The 25,908-nt window shown below is 41.3% G+C and overlaps 1 protein-coding gene across 2 annotated transcripts in view; it reads right to left on the reverse strand.

Moving 5' to 3' along the window:
- Positions 1-25,908, reverse strand: part of cacna1hb (calcium channel, voltage-dependent, T type, alpha 1H subunit b) — a 106,749-nt gene that overhangs the window by 37,217 nt on the left and 43,624 nt on the right. For both annotated transcript variants that reach the window (XM_029122030.2, XM_029122029.2), the window contains exons 8-16: positions 23,020-23,341; positions 20,393-20,485; positions 18,965-19,556; positions 18,620-18,888; positions 16,386-16,472; positions 12,309-12,460; positions 10,944-11,129; positions 10,021-10,138; positions 8,035-8,190 (exon numbers count right to left, since the gene is read on the reverse strand). In XM_029122030.2, the coding sequence (XP_028977863.2) occupies positions 8,035-8,190; positions 10,021-10,138; positions 10,944-11,129; positions 12,309-12,460; positions 16,386-16,472; positions 18,620-18,888; positions 18,965-19,556; positions 20,393-20,485; positions 23,020-23,341 (1,975 nt within the window). The remainder of the gene's footprint in view (positions 1-8,034; positions 8,191-10,020; positions 10,139-10,943; positions 11,130-12,308; positions 12,461-16,385; positions 16,473-18,619; positions 18,889-18,964; positions 19,557-20,392; positions 20,486-23,019; positions 23,342-25,908) is intronic.

A 25,908-nucleotide genomic window follows, 5' to 3' on the forward strand; every position in this document is an offset into this window, starting at 1 on the left:
TAATACCTACAATGAACTCCTAGTTAATACCTACAGTCAACTCCTAGTTAATACCTACAGTCAAATCCTAGTTAATACCTACAGTCAACTCCTAGTTAATACCTACAGTCAACTCTTAGTTAATACCTACAGTCAACTCCTAGTTAATACCTAGTCAACTCCTAGTTAATACCTACAGTCAACTCCTAGTTAATACCTACAGTCAACTCCTAGTTAATACCTACAGTCAACTCCTAGTTAATACCTACAGTCAACTCCTAGTTAATACCTACAGTCAACTCCTAGTTAATACCTAGTCAACTCCTAGTTAATACCTACAGTCAACTCCTAGTTAATACCTACAGTCAACTCCTAGTTAATACCTAGTCAACTCCTAGTTAATACCTAGTCAACTCCTAGTTAATACCTAGTCAACTCCTAGTTAATACCTACAGTCAACTCCTAGTTAATACCTAGTCAACTCCTAGTTAATACCTACAGTCAACTCCTAGTTAATACCTACAGTCAACTCCTAGTTAATACCTACAGTCAACTCCTAGTTAATACCAACAGTCAACTCCTAGTTAATACCAACAGTCAACTCCTAGTTAATACCTACAGTCAACTCCTAGTTAACACCTAGTCAACTCCTAGTTAATACCTAGTCAACTCCTAGTTAATACCTAGTCAACTCCTAGTTAATACCTAGTCAACTACTAGTTAATACCTAGTCAACTTCTAGTTAATACCTACAGTCAACTCCTAGTTAATACCTAGTCAACTCCTAGTTAATACCTAGTCAACTCCTAGTTAATACCTACAGTCAACTCCTAGTTAATACCTAGTCAACTCCTAGTTAATACCTAGTCAACTCCTAGTTAATACCTACAATCAACTCCTAGTTAATACCTAGTCAACTCCTAGTTAATACCTACAGTCAACTCCTAGTTAATACCTACAGTCAACTCCTAGTTAATACCTACAGTCAACTCCTAGTTAATACCTAGTCAACTCCTAGTTAATACCTACAGTCAACTCCTAGTTAATACCTACAGTCAACTCCTAGTTAATACCTACAATCAACTCCTAGTTAATACCTACAATCAACTCCTAGTTAATACCTACAGTCAACTCCTAGTTAATACCTACAGTCAACTCTTAGTTAATACCTACAGTCAACTCCTAGTTAATACCTAGTCAACTCCTAGTTAATACCTAGTCAACTCCTAGTTAATACCTACAGTCAACTCCTAGTTAATACCTAGTCAACTCCTAGTTAATACCTAGTCAACTCCTAGTTAATACCTAGTCAACTCCTAGTTAATACCTACAGTCAACTCCTAGTTAATACCTACAGTCAACTCCTAGTTAATACCTAGTCAACTCCTAGTTAATACCTACAATCAACTCCTAGTTAATACCTAGTCAACTCCTAGTTAATACCTAGTCAACTCCTAGTTAATACCTACAGTCAACTCCTAGTTAATACCTACAGTCAACTCCTAGTTAATACCTACAGTCAACTCCTAGTTAATACCTAGTCAACTCCTAGTTAATACCTACAATCAACTCCTAGTTAATACCTAGTCAACTCCTAGTTAATACCTAGTCAACTCCTAGTTAATACCTACAGTCAACTCCTAGTTAATACCTACAGTCAACTCCTAGTTAATACCTACAGTCAACTCCTAGTTAATACCTAGTCAACTCCTAGTTAATACCTACAGTCAACTCCTAGTTAATACCTACAGTCAACTCCTAGTTAATACCTACAGTCAACTCCTAGTTAATACCTACAATCAACTCCTAGTTAATACCTACAGTCAACTCCTAGTTAATACCTACAGTCAACTCCTAGTTAATACCTACAATCAACTCCTAGTTAATACCTACAGTCAACTCCTAGTTAATACCTACAGTCAACTCCTAGTTAATACCTAGTCAACTCCTAGTTGGAAAACCAACCAGGATGTCAAGTAGTATTGGAGGGGTGGTGGTCTGGTAATGTGGCATCAGTAATGAAACCTCCTATTTTGTTCAGTGGCAGCTGTCAACTGACCGTATGGTGAACTGGAATGAAGACAGTTCTGCTGAGTTGTTACACAGAACAATTCAAGGAAGAAAAGAGAGGTTGGAGAAAGAAGGAGAGAGAGGACCAAAAGAGAGGCAGGGGAGAGGATTGAGCGAGAGGAAGGAGTAAGGAGAGAGAGGAAAGAAAGATAAGAATCTGATGGGCTCTAATAAACATACACACACCTCTATCTGATGGGCTCTAATAAACATACACACACCTCTATCTGATGGGCTCTAATAAACATACACACACCTCTATCTGAAAGGCTCTAATAAACATACACACACCTCTATCTGATGGGCTCTAATAAACATACACACACCTCTATCTGATGGGCTCTAATAAACATACACACACCTCTATCTGATGGGCTCTAATAAACATACACACACCTCTATCTGATGGGCTCTAATAAACATACACACACCTCTATCTGAAAGGCTCTAATAAACATACACACACCTCTATCTGAAAGGCTCTAATAAATATACACACACCTCTATCTGATGGGCCCTAATAAATATACACACACCTCTCTCTGATGGGCTCTAATAAATATACACAACTCTCTCTGATGGGCTCTAATAAATAAACACACCTCTTGCTGATGGGCTCTAATACATATACACACCTCTCTCTGATGGGCTCTAATAAATATACACACCTCTTGCTGATGGGCTCTAATACATATACACACCTCTCTCTGATGGGCTCTAATAAATATACACACCTCTCTCTGATGGGCTCTAATAAATATACACACCTCTCCCTGATGGGCTCTAATAAATAAACACACCCCTCTCTGATGGGCTCTAATAAATATACACACCCCTCTCTGATGGGCTCTAATAAATAAACACACCTCTCTCTGATGGGCTCTAATAAATATACACACCCCTCTCTGATGGGCTCTAATAAATATACACACCTCTCTCTGATGGGCTCTAATAAATATACACACACATCCGTCTGATGGGCCCAAATACCTTCACACACACATCTACGTGTGTTTAGATCCTAATAAACGTAAATAAGCAGTGGATCGAAGAAAGAGCATCTTCTCATTAAAAATATTATTTTGTTTAAAACATGATTTATTTAGAAGCACTGACTGCAGCATCCTGTTACATAGTACTGCAGGCATATATTTTAACATAAATGAAAACAGAAGCTAAAACAAGAATGTCAGCTATTCTTAACATCTTTAACTCTGGTTTTTTGGGTGCTGTACAGGGCCCAGTATGTTTGGGAGGTTCTCTTGATATATGCTTCTTGGCTGTGCCATTAGTCTGATTGGTCACATTTGACCCCTCCCCTATGCCACATGTTGTTGGTCCACCACATCCTTTGTTGACAAAAAGGACAGTTTGTGGATTCCCGTAACCATGACACCTAACAGGGACCACAGACTGTGGGGAAGAATGACAATGTCACTGTTCTAACACAGGAAATATTTGTGATATTCATTATGATTTATTATAACAGGCCCAAGATGTAATTGCAGCTCTACATCTAGACATTTTATTTTTCAGACGGAGAAGAAGTGAGTGCTAACAGCTACAAGCCATTCGAATCAGCTGGTAGCACTGCTAGCATAAACAAATTGCTGGCTGTAGTAAAAGTATGTTTAGTTGTAATGAATTATTTCAACATATTGCTTAATGATGATATAAACATATTTTGGGGTTGCCATCCATACAAGCATCATTGTCATATTTGTATTTTGGTAAAGAGTGAAATACACTGTGCTGCAAAGGCATCCCCATCTACATACATCAGCGTCGTACCAACACCCCCAAACAAAGCTGTCAGCTTCTGGAACATTCTGCATCCCATTAGGATCTTGTCTGCGGAGGTATTTAAGGGATTGCAAGAAGCAGCTCAGAGCCAAGGCCTAAAAAGGCAAAGCTACAGAAGAAGTGAAGCGAAGCAAAACCATGACTTGATTGTACTGCTTCACTTGATTGTACTACACAGATTGTTCTTTGCACATAAAAACAGCTTTTCTGCATGTCAGCTTGATATATTTATTACCTAGAATCGATCTTAAAGTATCCTCTAGTATACCTCTAAACCCGAAGTACTAGTAAAAACTGAGACTGATAACTGAAGTCATTACTAGTGATAACTGAGACTGATAACTGAGGTCATTACTAGTGATTACTGAGACTGATAACTGAGGTCATTACTAGTGATAACTGAGACTGATAACTGAGGTCATTACTAGTGATAACTGAGACTGATAACTGAGGTCATTACTAGTGATAACTGAGACTGATAACTGAGGTCATTACTAGTGATAACTGAGACTGATAACTGAGGTCATTACTTGTGATAATTGAGACTTGGTCACAAATGTCTATCCCCGACTGAAGTAAACAAACTGTTTACACAGGATAGGTCATCTTTGGGTGGTGGGGGGCTATCTATACCAAACAATTTGTGGGGGGGGGCTACCTTTACCACCTGGAAAAGTAGCGCAACAATTTGATTCCCTTAATCTTTATTAAATCATTTCCCACCCTACCAGATGTGTTCCCCAAAGTGATGTGGTTTTCACAAACTCCCCACATATGTACAAACCTACTGTTTTGTTGTGCCATGTCTGAACTCAGACCAATCCAAAGGGGTGGCCCGTATATGCTGTTTAAACAGTCAGTATTCTAAGACGCATTTCTAAATATAAAACTGATTCCAGCCTGCAGTGTAAACTATGCTTTAGGGTTGTCAAAGAAGTCAAATTCTACCGCTGACAGCATCATAAGAACTACAAATAACATTTTCCAATCTCTTATTCCCAACAATCCCAGCGATTCATATTTCTGGACCTCTTTCCCTCCAGAACAGGTCTTGTCTTCTACACGGCGTCTAAAACGTTTCCCAGGAATGTTGGTCCACACGACGGCATGAGGCTTCATCTCATCCCACTGAGGCTTCACTGGGGGAGGTCTGGGACGGAACTGGGATTTCTTGGATCCGACAGTGTTTCCCCTTAGTTATCCACATGAAGCACTACTTGTTTTTAGATGATAGGAGTAGATCCTGGTGTTGTCATGCTTGAAAAGCCCAGTGGGGCGTCAGTGTCAGCGTCTGAATCTGGCTCGTCTGGCACCAACATTGATACCATACTTGAAGTTGCTTATGTCACTTGTTTTTCCCCAATTTATTGTTCAACCAAACAGTAACTGAATGTCTTGATGTCTGACTGCTTTACTGCTTTATATAGCAAGACACGGTCACTTGACAGCAGGGGGAAACATTTCTATGGACAGGGTGGTGTACTTTGGAAACTAGGTGAACATGGTGATGTCCCTTGTAAACCAGGCGGACAGGGTTGTGTACCTTGTAAACCAGGTGAACAAGATTGTGTACCTTGTAAACCAGGTGAACACAGTGGTGTACTTTGAAAACCAGGTGAACTGGGTGGTGTACCTTGTAAACCAGGCGGACAGGGTTGTGTACCTTGTAAACCAGGCGGACAGGGTTGTGTACCTTGTAAACCAGGCGGACAGGGTTGTGTACCTTGTAAACCAGGCGGACAGGGCGGTAACCAGATTAGATATTCAAGAGCGGAATGAAAGGAAGGCTCCAAGCCATGATCACACTAAAATATCTTACCCTGCATTACTAAAAATAATATAATTTTACTTGAATTTATTATGTACATAATTATAGATGAATTAGGCCAATATCCATTATTAATAATATACAAAAGAAGTTTCAACCACCTAAAAATATGCAAACGTTACTCCTACCACTCCAAAGCCCGTTAATGCCAATACATTAATTTTAAGAAAAGTGCCTTTGAAGTTAGTGATTACAAAAAATTAAAAAATAAATGACAACAATGTTAACAATTGGGAAAATATTCCAGAATCTCAAAATACATTTCAGTGCTATTTGGCAGACTGTCTGATCACAGTGTCTGAAACTGAAGGAAACATTTTGAAGCTACAGACTCAGTGAGAACAGCCTGACCATAGATACTAGCTGTCCTTTCACACTATGAGAAACACTTATCCCATAATCATCAGTCACTACAAAGAATTTGAAACTAAACAATAATAAGAACAAATTGGCATATGTGTAGGGAAAAAAAATAATGTGGTTTTGTCAGCCAAATAAGTGACTTCCAGCCACAATCTGTCAGCCACTGACAGATAATATGAACTAACGCCACAGTCCTGAGTCTTCCATCATACAGTTAACTACCGTAATTATTATACCTGTTCATCTTCCCACAATAATTATATTATTATTGTTATTATTTTTACTATTATTTATATTATTATTATCACCATTGGGATTCCTATGATTATAATTGTTATTTTATTATTTATCTTTGATGAAGTGACCACTTCCCACAAATATTATGTTGTTTTTGTTATTATAGATATCATTTTTAATACTGCTGTTATTTTTATTATTGTTATTATTACTGTTGATATTCTTATTGTTATAAATTATATGATTATTATTACTGTGGTTGTTACTTTTGTTATTGTTTTTATTATTGTTGTTGTTGTTGTTGTTACACTCCCATTGGTAATGTTTACTTCGGCAATGTAAGTAACCTAACTTTTCATGTCAGTGAAATAAATGACTTGAACTGAGAGAAAGGTAGAAAGAAAGAGAGATAGAGAGATAGAAGTGTATAGAGAGGTAGAAAAATAGAGAGGTGTATAGAGAGATAGATAAAGGTGTATAGAGAGAGAGAGGTGTATAGAGAGATAGAAAGAGAGAGGTGTATAGAGAGATAGAGAGAGAGGTGTATAGAGAGATAGAGAGAGAGGTGTATAGAGAGATAGAGAGAGAGGTGTATAGAGAGATAGAGAGAGGTGTATAGAGAGATAGAGAGAGGTGTATAGAGAGATAGAGAGAGGTGTATAGAGAGATAGAGCGAGAGAGGTGTATAGAGAGATAGAGAGAGTTGTATAGAGAGATAGAGGTGTATAGAGAGATAGAGGTGTATAGAGAGATAGAGAGGACAGAGGTGTAAAGAGAGCTAGAGAGAGAGAGGTGTATAGAGAGATAGAGAGAGGTGTATAGAGAAATAGAGAGAGGTGTACAGAGAGATAGAGAGAGGTGTATAGAGAGATAGAGAGAGGTGTACAGAGAGATAGAGAGAGGTGTATAGAGAGATAGAGAGAGGTGTATAGAGAGATAGAGAGAGGTGTATAGAGAGATAGAGAGAGGTGTACAGAGAGATAGAGAGAGGTGTATAGAGAGATAGAGAGAGGTGTACAGAGAGATAGAGAGAGGTGTATAGAGAGATAGAGAAGACAGAGGTGTACAGAGATATAGAGGACAGAGGTGTATAGAGAGATAGAGAAGACAGAGGTGTATAGAGAGATAGAGAGAGAGAGGTGTATAGAGAGATAAAGAGGACAGAGGTGTACAGAAAGATGTTGTGTATCTGTTCTATTCTTGAATAATGAGTCTCCTTGGCACCATAGTCTGTGCAGTCATGCCAATAAAGCTCTTTAACTGAATTACACTGGAGACCAGGGAGAAAGGAGGGGGATTAGGGATGGAAACAGAGATAAAGAAGGAGAGGGTGCTGGCAGTGTGTGTCTGGTAAATGGATCATGTCCCAGGGGAACAGGCCAGGGAAGATGGGTGTCTGTGATGTTCAGATGAAAACATGAAACAACAAAAGCTCAACAGCTGGACGACCACTGGCAGGCAAGCCCCAGAGCCAGCGGGAGAGAGAGAGTGTGTGTGTTATATGTGTCTTTGTGGGTGGGTGTGGTATGTGTGATCAAAGGACACAGGGGGCTGATGGTAAAAGAGGGAGGTGGGTATCTGGTGGAACATGATTTCTCTCTCAGTCTCCACAGAACCCTTTTTAAAACTCTGCAGAACTCTAAATGAGATGTCAAACCACATAGAACCTGTAAAATAGAGTAGAACCATGTAGAACTTTGAGAGTCCTTATTAGGCCTAGCACAGAATCCAGTACAACCCTATACAATCCTTACCTCTGCCTGAAAGCCCTCTACCAGGATGGCTACCAGCAAGTTGAAGAGGACATAGTTGCCAAACGTCATCAGAGCTACAAAGTAGAGTGAAGCGAATGGAGTAGTGGAGGCCATGCCGTTATAGAGAACCGTGTTCCAGTCCTCCTGGGTCAGGATCTACACAGAAGAGAGAGGAGAGTGAAGATGTACTGCCTTGTCCGGTCCAGTCCCCTCTGTCTTAATGTTTTCTGAGGTGTTCTCCCTCATGTCTGAATTTCTGCCCTGTCTGGTCCACTCTGTCTTAATGTTTTCTGAGGTGTTCTCCCCCCTGTCTGAATTTCTGCCCTGTCTGGTCTACTCTGGTCTAAGGAGTTCCAAAGGGCCATCATATGTTGTAGCCAAAACTGTTGTAGTCAGAGCTATATTTCTAATATATTAAAACCTATATATAGTGTTTACACTGTTAAATAGATCAAATTACATTTATATACTGTTAAAAGGTTAGAGCTACATTTATATACTTTTAAAATGTTAGAGTGACATATATATATACTGTGATATGATAGGACCTATATTTATAAAATGTTAAATACTAACCGCTACATGTACACACTGTTAAAAAGTTTGAACTAAATGTATATACTGATTTAAAATAAGAACTAATTTTACAAACGGTTATATTTCAAAGCTACATTTTTAAAATGCCATAAAGTGAAAGCTACAATAATAAAATACAATAAATTTAAAGCTACAATAATAAAATGCTATAAAGTCATAGCTACAATAATAAAATGCTATAAAGTGAAAGCTACAATAATAAAATGCTATATTTATATATATTTATATATAGCTAAATTTATGAAATGTTATATACTAAGAAATAAAAAAAATGTACTACATTTATAAACAGCTATATAGTTAGAGCTACATTTATGAACTGTTATAAATGTAAAACCTATTTTATAATATTTTATAAAGTCAGATGTCAAATTATAAACATAACACTACAGTTATATTTGTAAACTGCTATAAAGTTACTACAATATTCATTTGTAGTATGCAAACAGAAACTTAAGCAAACCAACATTTCCCACCAGAGTATCATTAGCAGAGTTTTTCTGTCGACTGCCAGCTGGGAAAAAGCTGATTAATACAGAACGATGTTCCAGCATTCCTGATTCAGAATATGGGTTGACATCTTAGCCCTCAGCAGTGTAGCTGATTTTTGTAGATGTGTCATGGTTTTGTAACTCAGTTCTCTAGAGACATGCACAGTTTTCCGCAGAAACACTTTGGTGCTATGGAGACAGACATACGAGACCAATTGACAGACACACAGGGTTCTAGAACCCAGGCCATCACTTTCATCAGAGGGGATTCCACCATCACCATGACAACAGGAGCAGCTGAACATGATAATTTCTCAGCAAACAGGAAACAGCTGACTGGAGCCAAAAAGATGGGATTTTGTCTCAACTGTTTACCAGAGAACAAAGTAGGTTGCCATGGGTTTGGGTTGATGTCTTCTATGATGTCACAGGAATGTGTATCAGACAGTTTGTTTTTAACTACTAGAAACCATTTGGAGATATTTGTAAATAATGCATCTATGCATTTGCATACTCGCTCGGTATGTACAATGTCTAGTCTTGATTCGAGGCTTTGCATTTGCCTTTGAAGTATGTTGCTGATATCTGACATAATGAGGACCAAAGAAGTATCAATGAAAGTCAAGAAGGTAGTTATGAACATGAAGAATCTGAGAAATGTATTCCAAAACATAGCCAAAACCGCAGGCCTGCCAAAAACAATAGTTGGTCAATTAATTAGAAAGAATGACAGCACTCATGAGTTCAGCAATTGCAAATGGCCTGATAGGCCAAGGAAGACCTCAGTGGAGGACCGAAAAATAGTCACCATAATGAAAAAAGAAAACTGACCAATACATACACAAATACCCTCAAATAAAAGTTGTGAATCTATGTGTGTATGTGTGTGCATGTGTACCTGGAACACAGTAACAATAGCCCAGAGCAGCGAGTCGAAGTTCTTCCGGTCTGGAAGGGTGTCTCCATTTGCAAGCTTCAGTCCAAACTTACAGCCAAAAAGATGCATGCCCAGGATACTGTAAAACCAACACATAAACACTAGATCTTCTACACACACAAAGAGATACCAACACACACAAACACTTTATCATCTACACACACAAAGAGATACCAACACACACAAACACTTTATCATCTACACACACAAAGAGATACCAACACACACAAACACTTCATCATCTACACACAAAGAGATACCAACACACACAAACACTTCATCATCTACACACACAAAGAGATACCAACACACACAAACACTTTATCATCTACACACACAAAGAGATACCAACACACACAAACACTTCATCATCTACACCAACGGAGAGACACTTTTGTTTCAGGTAAAACATAATAAGCAACAGAATATATAATAACATTATTTTACATGTCCTAGGAACTAGCTGGCACCAATGCAAACAACTTTACAACAATGACCAGACACTGCAGTCATTTATTTATTATTATTTAGAAGCATCATAACATATCTATCTGTGATTCACTATGACATTTAAGGTAGGAGTTAAACTGGAATCACTGTGTTAAATAATAGTTCACTTTACATGTTCAACTACTGAGTGACTACTGAGTGACTACTGAGTGACTACTGAGTGACTACTGAGTGACTACAGAGTGACTACAGAGTGACTACTGAGTGTTGTGGTGTCACTTTTAATGTCTGATTGATCAAAAGGCCTATTTTACTAATCAAATTGTGTTGTTTCACATACATGTAGTGTGTTCAAATAACCAAAAGGCATTCGATAATAAACAACAAAACAATATTACAGACCTCCAGTTATTCAGTAAGAAGTGTGTCTGTACCTGAAAATGAAGATGAAGAGCATCAGCAGCATGCAGAAGGTGGCTACATTGTCCATAGTCTTCATCAGAACCACCAGCTGTCTCCGCAGCGCCGGCATGAACCGGACCAGCTTCAGAACCCGCAGCAGACGGAACGTACGTAGAACCGACAAGCCACCGTCTGCCTGCCCGATTATCTCCCAAACACTGCGAGAGAAAAACATTCAAATCTGCTAGCTTAGCTTAGCATCAAGAAATAAAAGTTATAGCTAGCAAGCTCAACAATGGTTTCACTTGCTGTTTGATGTTAATTGGGCATTACTTTGCTGTTGGAAAGTTTTAGCTAGTTATAAATAGCTTAGCAGAAAATATAAAATAAAATATTGCCAGGGATACAACAATCTGATGATGACAATGGGGCACGTTTACCCGTTAATGAAGATGTGTACCTGATGAAGAAGATGGGACATTAGTACCTGATGAAGATGGGGAATGTGTACCTGATGAAGAAGATGGGACATGTGTACCTGATGATGAAGATGGGGCATGTGTACCTGATGAAGAAGATGGGACATGTCTACCTGATGATGAAGATGGGGCATGTGTACCTGATGAAGAAGATGGGGCATGTCTACCTGATGATGAAGATGGGACATGTGTACCTGATGATGAAGATGGGACATGTCTACCTGATGAAGATGGGGAATGTGTACCTGATGAAGAAGATGGGGCATGTCTACCTGATGATGAAGATGGGACATGTGTACCTGATGATGAAGATGGGGCATGTCTACCTGATGAAGAAGATGGGGCATGTGTACCTGATGATGAAGATGGGACATGTCTACCTGATGATGAAGATGGGACATGTCTACCTGATGATGAAGATGGGACATGTGTACCTGATGAAGAAGATGGGGCATGTCTACCTGATGAAGATGGGGCATGTGTACCTGATGATGAAGATGGGACATGTCTACCTGATGAAGAAGATGGGACATGTCTACCTGATGAAGAAGATGGGACATGTGTACCTGATGATGAAGATGGGTCATGTGTACCTGATGATGAAGATGGGACATGTCTACCTGATGATGAAGATGGGTCATGTGTACCTGATGATGAAGATGGGGCATGTCTACCTGATGATGAAGATGGGGCATGTCTACCTGATGAAGAAGATGGGGCATGTGTACCTGATGAAGAAGATGGGGCATGTCTACCTGATGAAGAAGATGGGACATGTCTACCTGATGATGAAGATGGGACATGTCTACCTGATGATGAAGATGGGACATGTCTACCTGATGATGAAGATGGGGCATGTCTACCTGATGATGAAGATGGGACCATGTTTACCTAATGATGAAGATGGGGCATACCTACCTGATGATGACTATAACGCTGTCGAAGCTGTTGTAGGGGTTCTTAATGTAACCAAATAGGCCAAAGGCCAACAGCTTCAGCAGCATCTCCAGAACAAACATACTGGTGAACACAAGATTACTGATCTCCAGGATGTCGGTCAGCTCCTGAGGCTGCAATAGGGGAAGACATAGAGAGATAGGGAATGGATAGGGAAGAGAGAGAGATAGGGAATGGATAGGGAAGAGAGAGAGATAGGGAATGGGTAGGGAAGAGAGAGAGATAGGGAATGGATAGGGAAGAGAGAGAGATAGGGAATGGATAGGGAAGAGACAGAGATAGGGAATGGATAGGGAAGAGAGAGAGATAGGGAATGGATAGGGAAGAGAGAGAGATAGGGAATGGGTAGGGAAGAGAGAGAGATAGGGAATGGATAGGGAAGAGAGAGAGATAGGGAATGGATAGGGAAGAGAGAGAGATAGGGAATGGATAGGGAAGAGAGAGAGATAGGGAATGGATAGGGAAGAGAGAGAGATAGGGAATGGATAGGGAAGAGAGAGAGATAGGGAATGGATAGGGAAGAGAGAGAGATAGGGAATGGATAGGGAAGAGAGAGAGATAGGGAATGGATAGGGAAGAGACAGAGATAGGGAATGGATAGGGAAGAGAGAGATAGGGAATGGATAGGGAAGAGACAGAGATAGGGAATGGATAGGGAAGAGAGAGAGATAGGGAATGGATAGGGAAGAGACAGAGTAGGAGGCAGTTTAATTGATCAGTTCAGCGGTTGACTTAATTTAACACACCTGGTATTCCAGGTTAATTAATCAGTTCAGTGGAACTGTAGAACCTGGGTCTACAAGGTGAAGTCAGGACAGATGGAACCATCCGACTCATTTGTTTCTAAAGGCACACACACACACACACACACACAAGTACACACTGAGAAACACAAACACACACTTGGGAACAGACACACAGAGACACTATCTGCCCTCCCATCAATCTTTAATAAACACCTCAAGCCCTGTGAACCTTGAGTCTCACAAATACACACAAACACACACACACAGAAAGACAGACACACACTGAGAACACAGCTGCTTGTCCCATCAGGGTGTTGATTAGCTTGATAATAACTATTGTCTGATTACCAGCACTACTTCTGATTACACACAAACAAAAACATACACACAAACACACAAATACACTAGCAATACGCAGCCTGACTCATAACAGTAGTCCCCACGTCCATATTCACAGGGCGGTTTAGGATCATTGTTCAGGGTCATTGTTAAGGGTCATGGGCAGTGTGGGGGTAACACGTTACATTAGTTAGACTACTAAAGGTAATGAGTAACGTAACGCATGCCATTTTATGTAAGTAATCCCTTACTAGTTATTTTTTCAACTGAATAAGGCATTACTCAATTTCAAGTGGCAACAAAAGACGCAAAGATGGCAGCACCAGTTCTCCCAGATACAGGACATGATACCCAAACCACAGCAACTCGCCCAGCTCCAAATAATTTAAAACGATATGTAGCGTCGACTAGCGATTTGTGCAGCGGAAGGCTGAGCTCAGGTGAACTTCGTGATTCTGGCTTCAGAAGCAGTTCACTATTTCGACTACATCATTACCCCCCATAGAGAAAATAAATGTATTTTAAATATATTTTTAAATACATTTGGAAAATATATTCCTCAATACATTTGGAAAGTATATTCTTAAATATATTTGGAAAATATATTCCTCAATACATTTGGAAAGTATATTCTTAAATACATTTGGAAAATATATTCCTAAATACATTTGGAAAATATATTCCTAAATACATTTGGTAAATATATGTCAAAATGTTTGAAATTGGCCGTTTAAATATATTTATAAAAAATGTATTTAAATTATTTTTTTAATGCATGTCTAAATATACTGTAAGATTGGGCAGGCAATGCTTTGAACCTGCAACCTCAGGATCCACAGTCAGGTGCACTAACCACTACTTCACTATATTAGAATGTATTTGTGACCACAAGATGTAATGTATTTTGGTAATGTATATCTATAAAATGTGTTTCAACACCTAAATGAGATATAATCAGTACATCAGTAAATACATTTTATCTTTTTACTTTCACGGGATCTGAAAAATGCATTTTAATATGGGCTTCAAAAAACATTTCAGAGTAAAAGGTGAAAAACATTTTGATACCTGAAATGTATTTTGAATAAAGTTAAATGTATGTACACATTTTTAAATACATTTCAGAATAAAAGGTGAAATACATTTTGATACCTGAAATGTATTTAGAATTAAGTTACATTTATTCGACATATATTCAGCATACATTCTATGTACATTTTGCATTGCAAAACTATATTTATTTTCCATATGGGCCTCGCACATTACCAATCACCACGGTTGCTGTTTTGTTTTGCTGGAATCAACTTGCCTATGGGGAACTTGCCTGTTGGACAACCAAAGTTCAATCAGAATTCATCCTCTGTTGGACAACCAAAGTTCAATCAGACATCATCCTCTGTTGGACAACCAAAGTTCAATCAGACATCATCCTCTGTTGGACAACCAAAGTTCAATCAGACATCATCCTCTGTTGGACAACCAAAGTTCAATCAGACATCATCCTCTGTTGGACAACCAAAGTTTAATCAGACATCATCCACTGTTGGACAACCAAAGTTCAATCAGACATCATCCTCTGTTGGACAACCAAAGTTCAATCAGACATCATCCTCTGTAGGACAACCAAAGTTCAATCAGACATCATCCTCTGTTGGACAACCAAAGTTCAATCAGACATCATGGATTAGGGTCATTGGTCAGGGTCATGGTTTTTAGGTCATGGGTTATGGTCATGGTTCAGGGTCATGGTTTAAAGTCATGGCTAGGGTCATGCTGTTAGGGTCATGGTTTTAAGTCATGGGTTAGGGTCATGGTTTAGAGTCATGGTTTGGGGTCATGGTTTGGGGTCATGGTTTGTGGTCATGATTTAAGGTCATGGTTTAAGGTCATGGGTTAGTGTTGCAGATGATACCTGACGATTTCAGCTGCCTCTGTGCTGACACCTCCCCCTCCCCAGTGTTGTCCCTGTCCTTGTCCATCTGGTCATGCTTCCGACCTGGACTAAGTTTAAATAGACTCTGGACTCAGCCCACATGCATTTATTAATTATTACAATTGTAATCTTAATATGTTCACCTGGCACAGCCAGTAGAGGACTGGTCACCCCTCTGAGCCTGGGTCCTCTCTAGGTTATTACCTATATTTCGGCCTTCTTAGGGAGTTTTTCCTAGCCACTGAAATTCAACAGTACTGTTGTTTGCTCCTTGGGGTTTAAGGTGTTTTTGTAAAAGCACTTTGTGACAACTGCTGATGTAAAAAGGTCTTTATAAATACATTTGATTGATGGGTTAAGGTAATGGTTTATGGACATATATTAGGGCCAATATTTAAAGTCATGGGTTAGGGTCATAGGTTAGGGTCATGGTATAGGGTTGTGGGTTAGGGTCATGGGTCAGGGTTCAGTGGCAGACTGGTTGACATTGTATTTGATCCCTAACTTGACTTTTTTTTCCAGCTGCCAGCATAAACACTGTGCAGTGCTCTGGACAAACATATGGGATACGTTTTGCTGTCTGTCATGAAATGAACAGGGTATAAGTTGAGCCTGCTGCCATGATTGGATTATAGCTGCTCTCCCGCCCCTGTTTTCTCCAGACACACACGCTGGGCGCCAGTCAGTGACATCACTCAGCCCAGGGCATAACTCCAGACCACAAAGAGAATTTGTGAATCGTAGCCGGACATTGTTGTCATTATATTTAATGTTGACTTATTTGAGGCCTTGTGTTTCCGTCCAATATATCTGCCGCGATATAACATTGTTGAGCAAGCCTATGCCACCAGCCCTATTCCAGTGAGACTATTCCAGGATCTCGTTAAGTCATGGAACAGATATCCATAGAATAGTCATCTCTTTTTAACTGTGACACACTGATGTTATATAAAATGGCTGCATTTGTCCCTTATATTTTTCTGTAATGTGTTCTAAGTGGAGTGTGTCAGCTGAAGTTACCTGTTGGTGGAATTCGATGCCCATGCTGAGAGTATTGATAAGGATGGCCATCATGATTCCTCTGTTGAAGTACCTGCTGGTCACCACCTAGAGGGGAAGATTTTGGGGATAGGTTTAAGAGTTCCAGTTTTGAAGAAGGTTTTGGGGGATAGGTTTAAGAGTTCCAGTTTTGAAGAAGGTTTTGGGGGATAGGTTTAGGAGTTCCAGTTTAGGGGAAGGTTTGGGGGATAGGTTAAGGAGTGGGTTTGGGGATAGGTTTAGGAGTTCCAGTTCAGGGGAAGGTTTGGGGGATAGGTTTAGGAGTGGGTTGGGAATAGGTTTAGGAGTGGGTTGCGGGATAGGTTTAGGAGTGGTTTGGGGATAGGTTTAGGAGTGGGTTGGGGATAGGTTTAGGAGTGGGTTGGGGGATAGGTTTAGGAGTGGTTTGGGGATAGGTTTAGGAGTGGGTTGGGGATAGGTTTAGGAGTGGGTTGCGGGATAGGTTTAGGAGTGGGTTGCGGGATAGGTTTAGGAGTGGTTTGGGGATAGGTTTAGGAGTGGGTTGGGGATAGGTTTAGGAGTGGGTTGGGGGATAGGTTTAGGAATGGGTTGGGGATAGGTTTAGGAGTGGGTTGGGGATAGGTTTAGGAGTGGGTTGCGGGATAGGTTTAGGAGTGGTTTGGGGATAGGTTTAGGAGTGGGTTGCAGGATAGGTTTAGGAGTGGGTTGGGGATAGGTTTAGGAGTGGTTTGGGGATAGGTTTAGGAGTGGGTTGGGGATAGGTTTAGGAGTGGTTTGGGGATAGGTTTAGGAGTGGGTTGGGGATAGGTTTAGGAGTGGGTTGGGGATAGGTTTAGGAGTGGGTTTGGGGATAGGTTTAGGAGTGGTTTGGGGATAGGTTTAGGAGTGGGTTTGGGGATAGGTTTAGGAGTTCCAGTTCAGGGGAAGGTTTGGGGGATAGGTTAAGGAGTGGGTTTGGGGACAGGTTTAGGAGTTTCAGTTCAGGGGAAGGTTTGGGGGATAGGTTTAGGAGTGGGTTGGGGATAGGTTTAGGAGTGGGTTGGGGGATAGGTTTAGGAGTGGTTTGGGGATAGGTTTAGGAGTGGGTTGGGGATAGGTTTAGGAGTGGGTTGCGGGATAGGTTTAGGAGTGGTTTGGGGATAGGTTTAGGAGTGGGTTGGGGATAGGTTTAGGAGTGGGTTGGGGGATAGGTTTAGGAATGGGTTGGGGATAGGTTTAGGAGTGGGTTGGGGATAGGTTTAGGAGTGGGTTGCGGGATAGGTTTAGGAGTGGTTTGGGGATAGGTTTAGGAGTGGGTTGCAGGATAGGTTTAGGAGTGGGTTGGGGATAGGTTTAGGAGTGGTTTGGGGATAGGTTTAGGAGTGGGTTGGGGATAGGTTTAGGAGTGGGTTTGGGGATAGGTTTAGGAGTTCCAGTTCAGGGGAAGGTTTGGGGGATAGGTTAAGGAGTGGGTTTGGGGACAGGTTTAGGAGTTTCAGTTCAGGGGAAGGTTTGGGGGATAGGTTTAGGAGTGGGTTGGGGATAGGTTTAGGAGTGGGTTGGGGGATAGGTTTAGGAGTGGTTTGGGGATAGGTTTAGGAGTGGGTTGGGGATAGGTTTAGGAGTGGGTTGCGGGATAGGTTTAGGAGTGGTTTGGGGATAGGTTTAGGAGTGGGTTGGGGATAGGTTTAGGAGTGGGTTGGGGGATAGGTTTAGGAATGGGTTGGGGATAGGTTTAGGAGTGGGTTGGGGATAGGTTTAGGAGTGGTTTGGGGATAGGTTTAGGAGTGGGTTGGGGATAGGTTTAGGAGTGGTTTGGGGATAGGTTTAGGAGTGGGTTGGGGATAGGTTTAGGAGTGGTTTGGGGATAGGTTTAGGAGTGGGTTTGGGGATAGGTTTAGGAGTGGTTTGGGGATAGGTTTAGGAGTGGGTTTGGGGATAGGTTTAGGAGTTCCAGTTCAGGGGAAGGTTTGGGGGATAGGTTTAGGAGTGGGTTGGGGATAGGTTTAGGAGTGGGTTTGGGGATAGGTTTAGGAGTGGTTTGGGGATAGGTTTAGGAGTGGGTTTGGGGATAGGTTTAGGAGTTCCAGTTCAGGGGAAGGTTTGGGGGATAGGTTTAGGAGTGGGTTGGGGATAGGTTTAGGAGTTCCAGTTTTTGGTGTATGGTTCAGCTTTGTTACATCTTGATACATTTGCAGAAACATAATATGTATCACATGATTAGTCCAACCAGAGACATCCTCATAAAGTCCCACCTGATCCAACCTGGACTGCAGCTCCGCCCACCCCCACCCAACAAGGCCCCCGATTGGCCCTGGGGCCCGTCCGTCAATATGAAGAGGGCTGTTACCCCGGGGAGGGCTCTGGTTTCTATGGCGAGAGTTTGGTTTGCCATCACGTTGGTTACCGCGTTCGGAGTCAGGAAGTTCACTGTCACTGTCACTAAGCCCGTCGTCACGGAGACAATAGGGGCACGGGTACTCCGACCCTGACAGTGGTAGTGTCAGACTGCTGTCACACACACCTGGTGGGACAGAGATGTTATCAGGGACACACGCACACACATACAGGCGCACACATCCACAGAGACACACTCGTACCTTGTTCCGACACAGGCTGCGGCAGTTTGCGGGGTATCTCCGGAGTGATGGTGTGGCCCTTCCCCCTGGGGGTCATGTGACCAGTATAAGGGGTCAGGGGCAGGTTGTAGAGGTCGTGGGAGTAGATAGAAGGGTAGTTTAACCCTCGGCCCCTCCCACCTCTCCCGTTACTCACCCCCCCACAGTCAGATAGAGTATGAGGCGGAGGACAATGATGATGATGATGATGATGATGATGATGATGAAGGTGGAAGACATCATGGGCGTGTCCTGAGTGCCGACTGGCCAGTCCGTTGACCTCTCCCTTGGCTGTTTGGGTTCTGCAGGGACAAAATCTGGGTGCCATGTTCTGGGAACAGACTGTGACTGCCCGGGAGACCCGCCGGCTCAGCTTCCTGTACAGGTGCCCGATGTAGCGCAGCATTTCCTCGTAGCAAGACCCTGGCTCCTGATAGGACGCTAGCGTGGAGGCGTTACTGAGGTAGCGGGCCCGTTGCTCAGACTTCATCAGGGCGTTCTCACGCTGCTTTGTCTCTGAAAACTGAGTCGCTATGACGACCAGACACAGGTTCAGCATGAAGAACGAGCCCACCTGAACAGGGAGGGTAGACAGAGTTACCATGGTAATGTACACGCAAAGTTAACATTACAACAACGTAAACATGACAGGAAAAAACACAGAGAAACAATTTCAGATGACTATTGGTTATTTCTGTTGATGAAAAAGAGTCAACATGTTACTGTAGCTGTGTTCTTTAAAAGGTCAACATGTTACTGTAGCTGTGTTCTTTAAAGGGTCAACATGTTACTGTAGCTGTGTTCTTTAAAGGGTCAACATGTTACTGTAGCTGTGTTCTTTAAAAGGTCAACATGTTACTGTAGCTGTGTTCTTTAAAAGGTCAACATGTTACTGTAGCTGTGTTCTTTAAAAGGTCAACATGTTACTGTAGCTGTGTTCTTTAAAGGGTTAACATGTTACTGTAGCTGTGTTCTTTAAAAGGTCAACATGTCACTGTAGCTGTGTTCTTTAAAAGGTCAACATGTTACTGTAGCTGTGTTCTTTAAAAGGTCAACATGTTACTGTAGCTGTGTTCTTTAAAGGGTCAACATGTTACTGTAGCTGTGTTCTTTAAAGGGTCAACATGTTACTGTAGCTGTGTTCTTTAAAGGGTCAACATGTTACTGTAGCTGTGTTCTTTAAAAGGTCAACATGTTAGTGTAGCTGTGTTCTTTAAAGGGTCAACATGTTACTGTAGCTGTGTTCTTTAAAAGGTCAACATGTTAGTGTAGCTGTGTTCTTTAAAGGGTCAACATGTTAGTGTAGCTGTGTTCTTTAAAGGGTCAACATGTTAGTGTTGCCGTGGTCTTTGGAAAGTGGTTTCCAAGTAGTCTCAGAATGTCAGAAAAACAATCTGATGTTATACTCACAATGATGAGGAAAATGAAGTAGATGAAGTTGTAGAAAGAGTGAGCGTCCATAACGTAGTACATGATGTCCACCCAACCCTCCAGAGTTATCACCTAGAGATGAAGGGGGGTAGGAGGTGGGGGAGTGGGGTGGTGGGGGAGTGGGTGGTGGTGGGGGGTAGAGAGGTGGGGGAGTGGGGGGTGGGGGGGTAGAGTGGTGGGGGAGTGGGGTGGTGGGGGGGTAGAGAGGTGGGGGAGTGGGTGGTGGTGGGGGAGTGGGTGGTGGTGGGGGGGTAGAGAGGTGGGGGAGTGGGTGGTGGTGGGGGGGTAGAGAGGTGGGGGAGTGGGGGGGTAAGAGGTGGGGGAGTGGGGGGGTGGGGGAGTGGGTGGTGGTGGGGGGGTAGAGAGGTGGGGGAGTGGGTGGTGGTGGGGGGGTAGAGAGGTGGGGGAGTGGGTGGTGGTGGGGGGGTAGAGAGGTGGGGGAGTGGGGGGGTAAGAGGTGGGGGAGTGGGGTGGTGGGGGAGTGGGTGATGGTGGGGGGGTAGAGAGGTGGGGGAGTGGGTGGTGGTGGGGGGGTAGAGAGGTGGGGGAGTGGGGGGGGGGTGGGGGAGTGGGTGGTGGTGGGGGGGTAGAGAGGTGGGGGAGTGGGTGGTGGTGGGGGGGTAGAGAGGTGGGGGAGTGGGGGGGTAAGAGGTGGGGGAGTGGGGTGGTGGGGGAGTGGGTGATGGTGGGGGGGTAGAGAGGTGGGGGAGTGGGTGGTGGTGGGGGGGTAGAGAGGTGGGGGAGTGGGTGGTGGTGGGGGAGTGGGTGGTGGTGGGGGGGTAGAGAGGTGGGGGAGTGGGGGGGGGGTGGGGTGGCAGTGAAGAGTGAAAAATGAAAGGTCAGGAACAAAAACACGTCGCTCATTCATTTGGCTTTTAGTGTAGCAAGTTTTCATGGTGGGTCTCAGATGTTTTGACATTTTGTGAATAACCTTGTGGCTATCTTTCAGAACCCTGTTTTCAGCTCCTCCAAAGTCATTTTTGGTGTTTACTAGTGAACGTAACATCGAAATGTATAACATTTGTAGAGTACTAACATGTAGATCAGAGTGTCAACACCTTGATTGATGAATGATATATTCAGAGCATCAACAAACAATAACATAATACTGTAATCAGTGAAATACATGCAGATTATAAAAATAATGTAATGTAGTAAGACTTGATTAGAGACTAGAGGATCTTTGTTGCTAAGCGACTATCGGGTGTTAATACCTAACCAGGAGGATTTACACTAAGGTGACGCTAAACAGACAGTCGACTGTCCAAATAACAGAATGTGTACGTGCTGGTGCGTGTGTATTGCATGTAACTGCCTTCCTGTTGTGTGTTTTGCATGTGTGAATGTGTGTGTGAATGTCTGTGTGTGTGAGTGTGTGTTAGTGTGTACGCGTGCACGCGTGCAGGTCTGTTTCTGTGTGTTTGGTGTTCTGTGGGAGAGGAAATGCCAGAGACTCTCCAGAGATGGGATTCCTCCCTGGAACTCCAGTTGTCCTATTAACACACAGACTTGGTTTCCTTGGTAATGGCTGTTTGTGTGGGCAATGAGGGATGCCTCAAGCTTTGTGCTGACATGTAGGACGTCATTCATTCAATATTTAACATTTTCAACAAAGGAATCAATAATTTCATAATTAATGAAACAATGAGCTAATCAATCAAACCAGCCAGTATTATTTATTATCCTACCTGGAAGATTGCGATCCATGCATATTAACCAGCCAGTATTATTAATTATCCTACCTGGAAGATTGTGATCCATGCATATTAAACAGCCAGTATTATTAATTATCCTACCTGGAAGATTGCTATCCATGCATATTAACCAGCCAGTATTATTAATTATCCTACCTGGAAGATTGTGATCCATGCATATTAAACAGCCAGTATTATTAATTATCCTATCTGGAAGACTGCGATCCATGCATATTAACCAGCCAGTATTATTAATGATCCTACCTGGAAGATTGGGATCCATGCATATTAACCAGCCAGTATTATTTGTCATCCTACCTGGAAGATTGCAATCCATGCATATTAACCAGCCAGTATTATTAATGATCCTACCTGGAAGATTGCGATCCATGCATATTAACCAGCCAGTATTATTAATGAACCTACCTGGAAGATTGAGATCCATGCATATTAACCAGCCAGTATTATTAATTATCCTACCTGGAAGATTGGGATCCATGCATATTAACCAGCCAGTATTATTTGTCATCCTACCTGGAAGATTGCAATCCATGCATATTAACCAGCCAGTATTATTAATGATCCTACCTGGAAGATTGCGATCCATGCATATTAACCAGCCAGTATTATTAATGAACCTACCTGGAAGATTGCGATCCATGCATATTAACCAGCCAGTATTATTAATTATCCTACCTGGAAGATTGCGATCCATGCATATTAACCAGCCAGTATTATTAATGATCCTACCTGGACGATTGCGATCCATGCATATTAACCAGCCAGTATTATTAATGATCCTACCTGGAAGATTGCGATCCATGCATATTAATCAGCCAGTATTATTAATGATCCTACCTGGAAGATTGCGATCCATGCATATTAACCAGCCAGTATTATTAATGATCCTACCTGGAAGATTGCGATCCATGCATATCCAATGTTGTCAAAGTTGATGGCTCCTTTATGAGGGTTCAGTTCACCGGCCCGGCACACATTGTAGTACTGATGCCAATTCACACATCCTCTTCCTATTGGTCCATCTGCAAGCCCAGGGCCCTCTGCTAGCCCCTCCCCTTCCACCCCCAGCATGCACCAGGACCGTCCCACTCGGCGCCGGGGAACATCAGAACACCTCAGCATTCCGTTCTCCCGATTGGTTGAACAGATGAAAGGGAAGTCCTCTGTCTCCTCTGGTCTGTAGTATGCAGTCAGGAAAGAGACGTTGTAAACCCTGTGGAGTGGAGGGAGGGAGGGAGGGAGGGAGAAAAGGGGAGCAAGTGGGGGTGGGTGGGAGGGAGGGAAGTGTGTAAGTATTTTAACTGTAAAGACTTCAGGCTATTTGAGAATAATTTATGGTGTGAACAAGGTTCCATCCAGGGGTTTAGGAAAAACCAGTCAGAAACACACACAGAACATGTGATTAATCTAATAATTAAAGGCACCAATCCTCCCACTTAATATACTGTATATGTCAGCTATCTAATACACTGTACATAAAACGTCTTTAATATACTGTATACATCATGTCTTTAATACACTGTTTATATAACGTTTTTAATATACTGTATAAACTGTCTTAAATATACTGTATATATTATGTCTTTAATATACTGTATACATCATGTCTTTAATACACTGTTTATATAACGTTTTTAATATACTGTATAAACTGTCTTAAATATACTGTATATATTATGTCTTTAATATACTGTATACATCATGTCTTTAATACACTATACATAAAACGTCTTTAATATACTGTATACATCATGTCTTTAATACACTGTACATAAAACGTCTTTAATATACTGTATACATCATGTCTTTAATACACTGTTTATATAACGCTTTTAATATACTGTATAAACTGTCTTAAATATACTGTATATATTATGTCTTTAATATACTGTATACATCATGTCTTTAATACACTGTTTATATAACGTTTTTAATATACTGTATAAACTGTCTTAAATATACTGTATATATTATGTCTTTAATACACTGTATACATCATGTCTTTAATACACTGTTTATATAACGTTTTTAATATACTGTATAAACTGTCTTAAATATACTGTTTATATAACGTCTTTAATATACTGTATATATTATGTCTTTAATGTACTGTATATATCATGTCTTTAATGTACTGTATATATCATGTCTTGAATATACTGTATATATTATGTCTTTAATATACTGTATATATTATGTATTTAATATACTGCATAAACTGTCTTTAATATACTGTATATATCATGTCTTCAATATACTGTATATATCATGTCTTTAATGTACTGTATATATCATGTCTTGAATATACTGTATATATTATGTCTTTAATATACTGTATATATTATGTATTTAATATACTGCATAAACTGTCTTTAATATACTGTATATATCATGTCTTCAATATACTGTATATATTATGTCTTTAATGCACTGTATATATTATATAGTTAATATGCTGCATATATTATGTCTTTAATATACTGTATACTGTACAAAAGACATTTAAATTACTGTGTATGAAGTGCCTTCAGAAAGTATTCAGACCTCTTTATCCACGTTTTGTTGTGTTATAGACCTAATTTTGACTGTATTTTAAATCACTTAAAGTGATAAAGTGAAAACACTGTTTAAGAAACATAAATATCTCATGTACATAAGTATTCAGACCCTTTGTCATGACACTCCAAATTCAGATAAATCCTGTGTACTTTGATCATCCTAGAACTTGATTGGAGTTCACTTTCGCAAATACCATTGATTGGACCTGATGTGGAAAGGCACACATCTGTCTATATGAGTTCCCAGATGTCACAGTGCATGTCAGAGCAAAATGCAGGCCATGAAGTCCAGTGTAACTATTAGGCCAGAATGCTAAGCACTATGTCTGATGAAAACAAGGTACCGCTCATCACCAGGCTAACACCACTCTTATTAAGGTGAAGCATGGTGGAGGGAGCATCATGCTATGGGGACACTCCTCAGCATCAGGGACTGGGAGACTGGTCAGGGTTGAGGGTTGGAACAGAGCAAAATACAGACAGATCCTTGAGGAAAATGCGTTCCAGAGCGCACCTTAGACTGGTACAAAGATTCATCTTCCAGCTTGACAATGAACAGAAGTGCAAAGCCAAGACAACCCTGGAGTGGCCGAGCCAAAGCTCAGACTTGAAGGTCGCACTTTACCAATGCTCCCATCCAATCTGACAAAGATTGAGAGGATCTACAACAAAAAATGGGAGAAACTGCCCAAACCCCGGTGTGCAAAGCTGCTAGAGACATATTGTACCAAAGAAGCCTCAAAGCTGCTAGAGACATACTGTATCCAAGAAGACTCAAAGCTGTTAGAGACATACTGTACCCAAAGAGACTCAAAGCGGCTAGAGACATAATGTACCCAAGAAGACTCAAAGCTGCTAGAGACATACAGTACGGTACCCAAGAAGACTCAAAGCTGCTAGAGACATACAGTACTGTACCGAAGAAGACTCAAAGCTGCTAGAGACATACAGTACTGTACCCAAGAAGACTCAAAGCTGCTAGAGACATCCAGTACTGTACCCAAGAAGACTCAAAGATGCTAGAGACATACAATACTGTACCAAGAAGACTCAAAGATGCTAGAGACATACAGTCCTGTACCAAGAAGACTCAAAGATGCTAGAGACATACAGTACCCAAGAAAACTTGAAGTTGTGGTCACTTCCCACGATCCAGGGTCTGAATACTTATGTACATAAGGTATTTCAGTTTTATATTCTTAATAAACTCAAAGATTATAAT

This window comes from Esox lucius, chromosome 9, assembly GCF_011004845.1.
Source record: "Esox lucius isolate fEsoLuc1 chromosome 9, fEsoLuc1.pri, whole genome shotgun sequence".
Classification (NCBI taxonomy): Eukaryota; Metazoa; Chordata; class Actinopteri; order Esociformes; family Esocidae; genus Esox; species Esox lucius.